General features: G+C 41.5%; 1 protein-coding gene across 1 annotated transcript; it reads right to left on the reverse strand.

Annotated features, from left to right (window-relative positions):
* Positions 1-493: 493 nt before the first annotated feature.
* LOC111845549 (protein kinase C beta type-like) lies at positions 494-12,844 on the reverse strand. The gene is made up of 6 exons (XM_072712527.1): positions 12,519-12,844; positions 11,955-11,986; positions 8,346-8,428; positions 4,064-4,175; positions 2,847-2,968; positions 494-1,222 (listed from the first exon to the last, which is right to left on the reverse strand). Exons 1-5 carry the CDS (start codon positions 12,689-12,691, stop codon positions 2,874-2,876), a joined length of 495 nt encoding a protein of 164 aa, XP_072568628.1. The 5' UTR covers positions 12,692-12,844; the 3' UTR covers positions 494-1,222; positions 2,847-2,873.
* Positions 12,845-13,094: the final 250 nt, after the last annotated feature.

Here is a 13,094-nt window from a genome sequence, read left to right on the forward strand (position 1 = left end):
GGTCACGGGGGCAGCAGTCTAAGCAGGGATGCCCAGACCTTCCTCTCACCAGCCACCTCCTCTAGCTCCTCCAGGGGAATATCAAAGCGTTCCCAGGCGAGCTGAGACATATAATCTCTCCTGCATGTCCTGGGTCTGCCCCGGGGTCTCCTCCCGGTTGGACATGCCTGAAACACCTCCCCAGGAGGCATCCTACACAGATGCAGCAGATTCGCAGCAAGCTAGCAAACCGAATAAGCTGGAAAATACTGAAAAACATGGTAGAGTGGATTTCAGTATTTTCTGTTGTTACATTTATATTGGGTTTGTAACAGCTTATTCTTCATTAGTACCACACTGCATTACAGGATGTTCCGCAACAGCAGGGGCCTGTAGACTGTGGTGTGTTCATGTTGATGTTAAGATAGACCACCTTGAATTGTTGGGTGTAACACTTGTGACATAGTGAAAGCATTGAAGTAACAATTAAAATTATATACATAAATTACATCTATTGAAAAGGAAGACTTTTTATTGTCCAAAACCATGTGAAAATGAAGGGGAAAAAAACATTTTGGTCATATGGTTGTAATGAAATTAAGGCTATATTTCAGGCTATATGTCAACTTACAAGATACAAGTGCGTGACTGATTATACATTACATTGTAAGAGGTATGAATTAAAAAATGCACATGAACACCATAATCATAACTGATAGACAGTAAGTCAGTATTTGCAATGACTGTTAAAGTACTGTGTCAAGAACACAGAGGAAATACCAACAAACAAGGTAGACATCGAAATAGTGTTTCTTAACCCTTTCCATTAATATTTAGCATCGTCTCAGAGAAATTTGAGTTAAACAGACATTATATAGCAGTAGCATAACCTACGTAGAAAGACATACCTTCCTTTAAGCAATCATTCCTTAACGGTACAATGTTATTTAAAACTCATTAATTGGCAGAGGGTGTAGTATTCCCATACATGCTACTTAAACAAGTGTAAAAATTAAACTGTAAAAATTACTGTTTTTTTTTTTTGCACATTAATCGATTAGAATGTAGCAGATAGCAAAAAAATCTGTCATATAAAACTGGCGCTGCAGTGGTCTTCCGGTCTGTTAGTGGATGTGCAACAGTATCTGGGGGGCTTCACTTCCATCTTCAGCTGTGTTTTGCATTTATTCCCCCACTAGGCAGTAGCAGAAGCTTAGAATTCTGTCCTGTTACTATGCGAGACCTAGGGAGGTAAACAGTGTGGATTACAAATAAAAAGCATTTTTACAGAACGACAGTGGAAGGTGCTACGTCAATTTCACACCTCTCTACAGCACCATGAAAAACCACAAAAGCCAGCTTTTCGATGCCCAGCAGTGAATTTAAAAAGGTGTTATGTACAATATTCATTCAGGTTACATTCCGGTATATTCACGGTTCATATGCTACTTTGTCAAGAGATAGTAAAATAGCCACAACTCACGCGTGAGTTTGACAAGTAATAAAAGCCACTACGTACAAAAATGTGAGCTTCACCACAGAAAAACACCAATTCCTTCCACTCCAATCTCAACCTTTTTCATTTATGTAAATCCACTGTCATCTATTATTAGAAGGCGAAATCTAACAGAACGTGTGTTTAAAACGCTTTAGCTAAAGTGAAAACGTATATGTATGTATGTTTTCATGCATTTTGATAAAAAGCTTACAAGCTGGTCTTTACATTGTGTTACTTGACAAAAAACAGTGTAAAATTCCCCTATTTATATAACCAAACTTCCTACCCCTTCATGTTTCTCCAGCCAGCCCATCTTGTCATATGCTCCGCCCACAAGGGGGGGGGGCTTGCTCACACCTCCCACGACGCATGCGCCGTCTGCCACCTGCTTTTCATTTTAAAGGCCAAAGTGAACGGTCTCATTTAGGGTGGAACGGCCAGAGCCGCCAGCAGGTGGCGCCATGGAAACACCGGCATGGAGGCCCACAGGTCACTCGCCATGCTGAACGCTGCCGAAACGCTTATTCTGTCACCCGTGTCGTCACAGCCTGCTCATCTGTGGCGGGTGCTTCCCGATAAGCTGATAGAACACCCCCACAAATTCATATTTAGCTTTAAGCTGTTTCCGGAAGTCTCAGCACCCCACATTTAATTAAGTTCCATTCATTTGGACCCAGAAATGAAACAGCAAATGCAAAAACGCACCCTTCAATGCTACGTCGCTTTCCTGCAGAAACAGGTGGAAGCGGGGGCTACAACTAAACCAGCCCCAAGGCTGATCCTGACTGAGCTACAGAGTGGGGGGTGTGCAATAAAGTGAATATTACCTATGTATCTATCAGGGCTAGTAGTAATATTATCTATGTATTCAGCCACTATCCAGCTGGTTATTCTAGACAGGACCTGCAGCCTGTCTCATGCAGCACAGGCCACAAGGCTGGATACAGCGTGATCAGGATGCCCGTCTATCACAGGACAGTCACACATGCATATCCCCAATCCCAGCAATGACGACCCTAACCCTACCCAGCCCTAACCTGAACCATAAGTAACCAAACATAATATGTCTTTTGGCATTTTTTGGTTTTTGATTGCAATCACAGATTTTTATAAAATTGAGTTTCTCCTTGTGGGGACCAAAAACACATCAGAATAACAGGTTTTTATCTGATTGAGGGGACACTTGGTCTCCACAACGTAATATATAGATCGATCAATCGATCACTCACTTACAGTAGTTCCCTACAGTATAGCTTTGCGCTGCACTATTCCAAGGCAACATCAATTCAGGAAGTGCGCGTGCCTTCGGCGTCCGACAGGTGATCACATGTGTGCCCACTTAGCACAGGGCGCTGGGGGGGCCACTCACCGGAGACGTGCAGCATGCTGTTCTTGATCAAGACACCGATCGCTCGCTCCGTTCCAGGTGGTCTATGCCACAGAGGCTGGGTACATTGCCCACGCAGCGTTTGTGAATGTTCATCATGCAATCTGCGGGGGGGGGAAACAGCACGGCGTTAGCCAGGGCCGCACATATTTTTTATGGACTGCATTAATTTGCCTGGAAACCACAGCACATGCTGCAGACCCGAGCAAAGCCTTTATAGGCTAACAGGGCAAACCTTCATCAATGATACAAAAACACTCACATTGAAAAACACCTCAGACCTAAGTAGCTCATGCTAAGCTACTTCCCCGGCAAACCCAAAGCACAGCCTTGGCACTTGCTTGCTCAAGGTGCCATGACACGTGAGAGACACTCTCAAAGCAAACCTAGACCATCACCCATCACGTGAGTAACCCCCACACAAGCAGCAAAGTGAGGAGGGAGCCCTACGCACAGCCCCCGAACGGGACCAGCGCCCCTGGGCCAAGCGAGAGGCAGCCTACTTGCCCCTTGCATACCTCGGATACTCAAAACAAGCTATACAGCAAAACCATCAACGTGAAATTCAATCCAGATAATTACAACCCCCTGCAGTGCTGGACATCATGTCCAGGACACTGGTGTTAATTACTCATCCTAACTACAAGAACGCTTCTCACACGGCAACCATTTCCAGCGAAGTGTGTAAAATATAGCGGCTAAGCCGTACTGCAGCGCAAAATAGCAACATGGCAATTATTTTCATCTCTTAACCATGGGCTGACGGCTGTATTCCTGCCCCCTCCTATATACTCAGTCTTGCTGCCTCACTGTAAAAACCCTACTCATGTTATTAAATCAAAATATTACACAAACTCATCATTTCCATAACATGCCAGTCAGTGACATGCTAGTAGAAACGCAGGATGTCATTTGAGGACTCACGTTATAGGAAATGAACTCTGCAGACAAAGTCAGGGTACCAGGAACCCAGGGAAGTCCCAAGCACTAAATACGAGTTCTCAGGGGTCATCATAAGCGTGCCGAAGATGTTATACGAAGCTATGAATCGGAACCACCTTCCATTAGTGCAGTAGCTGTACAGTCTATTAGCTAAACACACTATTCATTTAGGGTTTTGACTGTATTTGACTGTGAGGCACGTCTGAGCCTGAGATGGGCTTGTACTGTGTTGTATTTGCACAAAAGGTCATACGTACTTTCACATTTCATTCCCTGGCGGATGAGGCCGTAGAGCAGCGATCCACAGTGACTGCAGAAGGAGGGCCAGTGGTATGTGTGCACCTCAAACTTGTGCTTGCTCTCGGGGTCCTAAAAGAGATCGAAACAATGGCCCATGTGTGACCTCAAGTCTTAGCAAGAACAGTAGAAGCTATTCTTATATTGCTAGACAGGTAATTTTACACAGTGAGCCAACTCCAGCCAAGCACGTCGTAAGCATACAGGAACGAGACAGATTCTTGCACCTAAAAAGAGCCTTAAGTGGTTTTCAGTCAGAATACTGTTCCCTAATTTTATGATGGCAGTTAAAAGTGTTTCACTTGCAGCACATATTTTGTAATAAAATAGCTCCACTGTTTTTGTAAAAAATAAAAAAATAAATCAGAGCATTGAGATCATTTGTACATCAGACAATTATACTCTTCGGTAAGGGCATCTTCCATTTATTTCTATATAGCACCTTTCGCAACAATTGCCCCAAGGCACTTGACAAGAGTATGTGGCAATCCATTGTCATGAATACCATGTTATTTATCTTCCACCCACTATAAACGTTACATGGCCAAAAGTATGTGAACACCTCTATCAAAGAACTTGTTTTATTAAACCACACTCATCAAAGACATACAGTTACACAATCTTATGCAACACACAGTAGCAGAATGGGTGGCTGTATGGAAGAGGTTAGCAACATTCCACTTGGCACCATCATAGGACGCCATCGTTCCTACAAGTCAGTTTGTCACATTTCTGCCCTGGTTAACCGCTATGGCTGTCACTTTTCATCTAATATTCAAACATCTGTTTGAACGCGACGTGAAAATTTCACATTCAAACTATAATTAACCCATGCAAATTTTAAAGTGTCACCGTAGCCTATAAGCACATTAGACCATTTATAGCAATTGTTGTTGTTTGCAGTCTATGGAAGCCCCTAAGAGGTCAGGGAGGGAAATTATTTTTTGAAATAGTTTTGTGTTCCCTCGCAATACTATTGTGATCCCACTACACTTGCCCACTTGCTATTTGCTGCAATCTAGATTATTTAGGATAAACCTAAATAATACAGACATGCCCTGTAAAGTGTGCTTTACGTATTAAACTGTGGAGGACAATGTACACCATGTAACTTTAAAATTATATGTTTTTATACATATCTATTAATAATTGCACTGTGTCCATTCACTGCCACTGACTTTAAGCAAGACAGCTGGGCTATTGAACGTGAAGTGCGCACACAAACGTTGAAATGTAATAAAACACCGATGGATATTACAGCCAGAAAACCGCATTTAAAGCTAATTTTACTGTGATTTTGGAGTTAAGGTTTGAACTCGAACCTGCTTTCGGTAATATTTCAGTATAGATCTGCATATCCCCATGTACATCATCAAGCAAGAAAACCAGGGAGGACCAGAAAGTGGTTTCAGGTTTAAACCTTAACTATGACACCGTCGGAAAAGTTAACCGTACATTCAGTTTTCCGGCTGCAATATCTTCCAACAAATGCAAATCTTGGTCTTCCAGATTTCCAGAAGTCACTCAGGTCTTTACTCCTGCCCATTGCTTTTGCATTCAACACGACAACTACGGCTACTGAATGTTGGCTTCCCATCTAACATACCCCAGACCTTGACATGTGCTATTTTTGATAAGACTGTCTACATTATTCACATCATGTGGGGGTGGTCGTTATGTTTTGGCTCATCGGTGTATATGCTGTTCAGTGCAGAGATCTTACGCTTAGTTGGCAGAATTTCAGCTATATATAATTTTAAGAGATGACAATACAAGGCTCCCTCAGTATGTGTTTACATAAAATTAAGCTCACAGTGCATTAAACACAATGGGAATGCATTAAATGATATTGTACAGCATTAATCAGAGACAAAGACACGGTCTCAGGAAGGAAGTGAATTCTAGGGGACAGGAAAAGAGGACCTGAGATTCTGTCCCCTGCTAGTATCACACTATTTGCCGAGAATTTTAACACTGGCTATTACATTAGCCATGCTGCTCACACACCCAGTCTATTCAAGAAGGGTCATCCAAAGGAACAGATTGAATAGCCAATTCAATTAAACAGGAAAACATCGTTATGTAAGCTGCAAAAAAGTGCCGGAGATTAAGTCAAAATGAATGGCAGATCCAAGAATTCAGTCTATGAAGTATACAGAAGCTCTGTCATTTTCTTTTTTTTGGGGGGGGGGGGGGGGGGGCGGTCATGGGTAGAAATAACACGCAGTGAAACTACCAGTGGTTTCACAGTGCAAACATTTCAGGCGCTCGACATTAGCTGGAATTTCAAGTTGCCAAGGTCTCCCTTGGCAGAAGCACAATCCGGAGATAATTCCTTGTGGGAGTCACACTCTGCACACCTCATGGCGCCATCTCCCATCCAAGAAATCGGGAACGTCGCTATTCTCAGTGCTAAGATACGGAATTGGGAAGGACCCTCAGTCGCACAGTTAATCGTTTAGTGAATTAAGATTAAGAAGCTTTGAGAGTTTGTGGGTAGTTGCTGGTCATGCTGCTGCGATGAGGGAACTTCACTGAAAATGCCACTGCACTGCCAATTAAAGGTGTCCCGGTAGACGCTGAACTTAGGATGGTCCGATCGGTCTCCCTTGATGCGTTACACTGGAAACACTGGGACGGCAAAGTGAAGGACCCCAAAGCTGCTTCGGAACCTGATTTATAATTTTTCTACCACATAAGCCAGTTCGACTTTGAGGCTGAAGGATGGCACGCTGGCTCAGTGGGTAGTACAGTTCCAGGATTTGGGGTTTAAGTCCCACCTCCATTGTGTGTGTTTGGAGGTTGCATGTTCTCCCTGTATTGCACTGGCTTCCTCTCACAGACCTAAGGCATGAAGTAAGGCTATAATATTTATGCTACAGTACTAAAGCTGCCCTGATAGTCTCAAACCAAGGGGTTTAGAGCAAACCCTGGGGACTGACGGTACCTTAATTAAAGCACAGCTGCCATCTCTACCTGCTCATTTGTGTATGAGCGGCAGATACAGAACGGTAGACTGACCCACTCTGTGAGGCTACAAAAAAAGCTACACCTTATAGCTACGTCTGGGCGGAGCCGTGTTCTACAGACAGTGGAGCATGCAGCACTGAATGTTCTAGAACGACTATTGTGATGAATGTTTTACTTACCAATCCATTGACAATTTAATTTTTATTTATGAATAGTGTTTAAGGCACATGGCATTTGTTTATTCTGAATAAAACAGATCCCAAAATTATCTGCAAGGGACTGAATACTGTTAACAAGCATTCAACACCATACCTGTCAAGTTTTGGATTTGAAAATAAGGGAAATTTTCCGGCACCCACCGCGAGCCACCCCACCACCCCAACCAGCAAGCTCCAGTATCCCTTACATTTTAAGACAGGGGTACAAGAAATCTAAAATAACCACTTGTTATTTACATTTTATTTTCATTACACATTTTCTTTTAATTTCTCATGTTCACTAATGAGGCTCTCTGGCATTCACTAATGACTTATTATACAGATTTGTTGCAGACTTTGTATCCTTGAAGTCGTCACAGAAGGTGAAAGTTACGTTTTTCCGCACACAGCATTGCCATTTTAACCTCCGCATTTATGACCTGGTTAATGTTGTAAATGACCTGCAGACTACTGCAGGTGGTAGTTCTCGCGAGGCTACTGGCAGTTCAGTTTGGAGAGGCAGAGGAATTTTTTTTTAATGATATTATAATACGGGAGATTTACGGGAAAATACTAATACGGGAGGACGGCGGGAAAGAGGGGTAAAATACGGTAGTTTCCCGGCCAAAACGGGAGACTTGACAGCTATGTTCAACACAGAGAAGATAAAGCAGAGTGTGTTATGGAGGCTTGTGATGAACCACTGGAATGACACGAGTGAATGCACAAACACCTGTCAAATGTGTATAAATGGAAACCCCCCCCCCCCCAAAACAACTTCCTGATAGCAAGCTGATTTATTTATTCATTATTTCATTATTTAATCCACGCCCAGGAAAAAAAAACAGGAATATGGACTTTCACCTGAATCATTATTTCCTTTTCAAATGAATTATATAATTAATCACAGAGAATTTTACTGTCCTAAATAATGGTACTTCCACTTTTCACAATGTCGGACTTATTCTGTGTTTGCTATAGATCTCAATGCTGAAACTATTATTCTAGATCTTTCCTCGTGAACCGACCCAGAGGAATTCTCCATTAGAATTAGGGTGGCCAGTGTTGTACTCACATCTGAGTCAGGATCCTTATCTGCTCCAGGACAGGAGAAGGTGACAAGTTCATGGCAGCGCTTGTGCACCACAAAGCGGCAGACTGTAAAAACAGGAGAGGAGAAGAGTAACTGTCAGTTAACGAAGGCAGATGGGAACAATGGGCCGTGTGTGTCGGGAGGGGGGCTATCAGCGAAAACAGCAAGAGGAACAGGTCAGAATCAAAATGGCAATTCTTCAAGCCAACCGGGACAAAACAAATCAGGGGAGCCATTTACAGAGAAGAGATTAGAAGTTTATGTTCAACAGCCATTTTGGTAGGGACAAAGCAGAGTCCAAAATAACCTAAAAAGTAGAGGCTGAGATTTCTAAATGGCACCACACACACACACAATCCCTGTAGATATAACTACTATTGCGATTATTTAACAGGCAAAAACAAAAAACAGATGCAAGATATGCTGTAGTGGAATCAGTCACAGGGACGTATTTGGCATTCGTACAATGTACACGATTAAATGCCTTTCGTGAATCCATCGTGCATGCAAAAAAAAAGAGCAGCATGGCGCTTCCGTCACTCTCCTCGTTCTTCCACTACAAGCACGCGATGGCAAGCAGGTGTGTGGAGCGTGATGACTAATCTTGAGGCGATGGCATGACGTGATTCCTCTGTGCTGTACGCACTGGCTTATAAGAATAACTAACCCTATGATTGAGAAGACAGGACCATAAACAAAAGAGCCACCAGATCAGAGATAAACCCCGAGAAAATAAATTCTTAGCCAATAATGAGATAGTTAATTAGTCATTTTACATTAATGTAAACTACGTAAACCAAATGCTATTTAAGAAAGCATTAAACACAGAGAGCAATAAATAAAAATGGGAATGATTAAATAAATGTATAGTCCACAAACACCACCCTTCCCCCAAAATGGGCAGATGGTCCAAATCATAATTCAGGTGACACATATTGACACATTCCAACTACAAAAGCCAGAGAGGTGGTCAGGACATCCAAGCATGTGTGAAAGGTAGGGCTGGGCATTGCTCAAACTTTTTCCAATACCAGTAATAGAATGATTCCTTGATTTCGATACCAGGTCCTGAACAACACTTTTTCGATACCAATATGTTTTTAAATCAATTTCAACAACAAGAAAACTACATTAAACATTACAGCACAAAACATTTATTTGAACAAGTTTTATTAGTTATTGGTTAATTACTTGGGGGATCGATCGCGATCATAACAGGACACAGCCTTTTATTGATATTTCACATAGATAAGATAAGATACTGGGTGAAGCTGGGCAGTGTGGAGTCCAGTGATGCATGATTAAAGTCACCCGTTGACTAGCACTGCCGCGATGAGTCGATGTAGTAGATGACGTCAACGCTGAAAATGTGTTGACATTTTAAATTGACGCATCGTTTCTCTTATTATTTTAATGAAATTACCTTCATGATTTCTAAAACGCTTCAGTTCATTATAACAAATGCTTTCCTTTTATATCACTACATAATCATGGGAGTAGTTCAAATTATCACAAAACAAAAAGGTGGTTTTACACTGTGCAAAGTTCACTGGCATACTACAGGGGCACAAGCATCTGAAGGGGAAACGCCCTGGCGCTATTCCTACGATGCTAAAGCTAGCCATTTGTCTTAAAAACACAAGGAAATTTGAATAATATGAATACCAAATACGATACGTACTGGCATGTAAAGAAACTATTTTAAAGATCTTTTTTAACTGTAATAATTGGACCTTTCTACAAATAATTCATTACAAGGTCACTGACAGGGACTTTGTACTTCTATTGAAGACCATAGTTAAACATTGTTAAATCACCCTCTGACATACTGATAAGTTTACAGAGATTTTGTACTTTGGGCCAGTCAACACACCCGGGTCATTCCATGTCAAATCATCACTCTTTCGGACCTTATCGTCACGGATTTTAACAAAACTTGGCATGCTGATTTGGTCACATGAGTAAATCATGAAACTGAAATTGGGCGTGTCTTGGATCAATATTGAGGGAAATTTAAGCGAACAAATTTTTAACTTTGTTTTTTTTTGAGGGGGGGGACGACTATGACTTTGGCTATATTTACCTTAATATAAGCTGCACAGAAATTGTACTTATGTTGTTTTAAAACTATTGTCCAGCTCTATAGATTGAACAAATAATATGCCATCCCATACGAATAATTACTATGTAATAACTGATTAAAATATTAAAAATTCAATAACAAAAAAACCTATATTTCAAAATAGATCATTTTTTTACTAACGCTACCTCATAATGACATGAACATCTCCAGAAAATTTGGTCTTTGGTTTTTGAGTTGTTGCTGAGATATCATTACTTATGTGAAATGTGTATCAAAACCACAGTTCCTTACAATGCTGTTAGGAGAAGCAGAATAGCAGTTAGTGATAAATGCATGGTACAGGGTTATTTTTCATGACAACTACAACTATTGCCAGAACTAGCTGTGGAAATGTAATTTAAATTACTATTAAAAATTAATGGAAAAAGAGAATTAATGGTACAATCAAAATAGTTTATTTTCCTTTTTAGTTTACACTTTTGACTAGACACTGGCCTATCAAAAAGGGCCTTCATTTGTCAAAAACCTGAAAAACTAACAAAAATAAGCAAACTAGATAGGCTTATGCTACTAGGGCAAGGAAAGCATTTCAACATTGGTGTAATAATGCATAAGTTACATACTAGCAGGAATGTTTAAAGGGAAGGTGGGAATGTAAGAACATAAACAATTGCTATACTCTCAGTTTATAGTTCATCAGAGCCTTTGATGCAACTATTGTGTCTTTGCTTGAAATTGTGTATGTCCGCCCTGTTGCTGTCACAGGTTCAACTACTAAAAGCACATCCTGATGATCCATAACAAGTCTATCAGGATGGCGTGGGCGGTTTTTTTCAGGGACGTGTCCCCATTGGCTAATACGTTTTTTACTGACAGATCAATGCCACAGATATTTATAGTTAACATTTTGAAATATACTACAATTCCTATAAAAGCACTGTACTTAACAGGAAATAAAAGTGGAGAATAAGGTTGACGTTAGCAAGTAAGCTAACGTCAATGAGGTAAAAGCTAAATTACATAGCAAAGCTTAACTTTACTTCTAATTTTGCACAATAAAATGTATAGTGCCGCACAAACATCGATCAACACTTACACTTTGTTAATCTTGTTGTCGGATCCAGTAAAAATTAGTTAGTGCGTAGTGAATGTCCAGTCCCGCTGTTAATTAAAAATGTCCGTGGCACTGACCTGTCAGTCAAAAACTTATTAGCCAATGGGGACGCGTCCCGGAAAATACCCGCCCACGCAAGAAGTTTTGTGTCAGAACTGTAAACAAGTAAGGGCAGCGCAAGCGAGAAAGCTGGCAGCGTAAACAAAGGAAAACATTATCAAAAGACCAATCATGTGATTGCAAGTTATAAATTTTACTTTTGAGATAACATTTCTTTTGCTTCGGTTTTTTTTCTTCTCGAAGCTTTGTTTTTGCTTGATGTCAAAAAAGTGGCGACCATCTTGAAAATAAATTGTTAACTAATGCTACATTGAAAGGGCGTACTTTCCCTTACCTTCACACTGGTATCCTTGTTTTCCGATTCCCCTAAAATAACAAACAAAAACAGATTCAATCTATCCTGATAATTGCACTGACATCACATGTAATAGTGATATGTATTTCCATTTCAACAAAATCTGAAAAGCAGATGTTCAACCCACTGCATTAATTTGCTTGGCTTCAATGTACCAAAATCAACACAAGCGCAGATTAATTGCACAAGCTGGTTATGTAGCCTAGTCGTTAAATACATTAGCGAAATTAACAACAGACAGATGTTTATTGCTACATACCAACAGGTTAAGTGACTTACTGTACAATTTTTCATTTTGCAAAGACATTTTCAGTCATGGTTTCTATCCATAGATTACAGTCCACAAAGTAACGTATTTGAAACTCAGCGTTGCTTGTGCCTGATATAGACAATTATTTTGATTAAAATAAAATATAATACATTTATCTTGGCAATTGTTTTACAGAGCAGCAAGTGTGTCACCTGTGATCTGCATTAAAGTATGGGAAATAGGAGCGTCGCCTTCCCCTAAGGCAAGAGCACAGAGTCAGGACGGCGCCTCACCAGATAAAGTCCGTGCAGTGGCTGCAGAAGGTCGGCTGCTTGAACAAACGGGCGACAAACTTGTGATTGTTTACTTCATGGACTTTCTTCTGCCTCAGCGTGTCTTGCCTGGCAAAACCTCTCACATTCTCAGCACCGTCGCCTTCGTTGCCCGGTTGCATAGAATCAGCCATTTTGAACACGGAAGTGTTATAAGCAGAAGTTCTGCTTTTTTGTATGTGTTGAGTTTTGCGCGTCTGTCCGTGGAGTACACCGTGGCCACAGCACTTCCCCACCGCCGACGCTCCTACAAATGATCAGTGCGGTCGGGACGGTTCCATCCCTCCGTCATGTGTTCTGCAACCACGCCTCCCTCCCTAATTTCAACCACTGAGAGAAGGGGCTGGGGCGCCACGCTTACGGACACTCTGGCCCAATCCCAAACCGGTCCCTACACACTCCGCCTCACCACTCCGCCTTCGTTTGCGCGTTCCCGAGACCCGTCGCCATGTTGAAGTGTGTCTCAAAGCAGCAAGGGCTAAGGGGGAGTGGTCGATTATGCCCTCCTTTAGCGAGTCAGCAACGATGGTGGCTCGC

This window comes from Paramormyrops kingsleyae, chromosome 5, assembly GCF_048594095.1.
Source record: "Paramormyrops kingsleyae isolate MSU_618 chromosome 5, PKINGS_0.4, whole genome shotgun sequence".
In the NCBI taxonomy this organism is placed as follows: domain Eukaryota; kingdom Metazoa; phylum Chordata; class Actinopteri; order Osteoglossiformes; family Mormyridae; genus Paramormyrops; species Paramormyrops kingsleyae.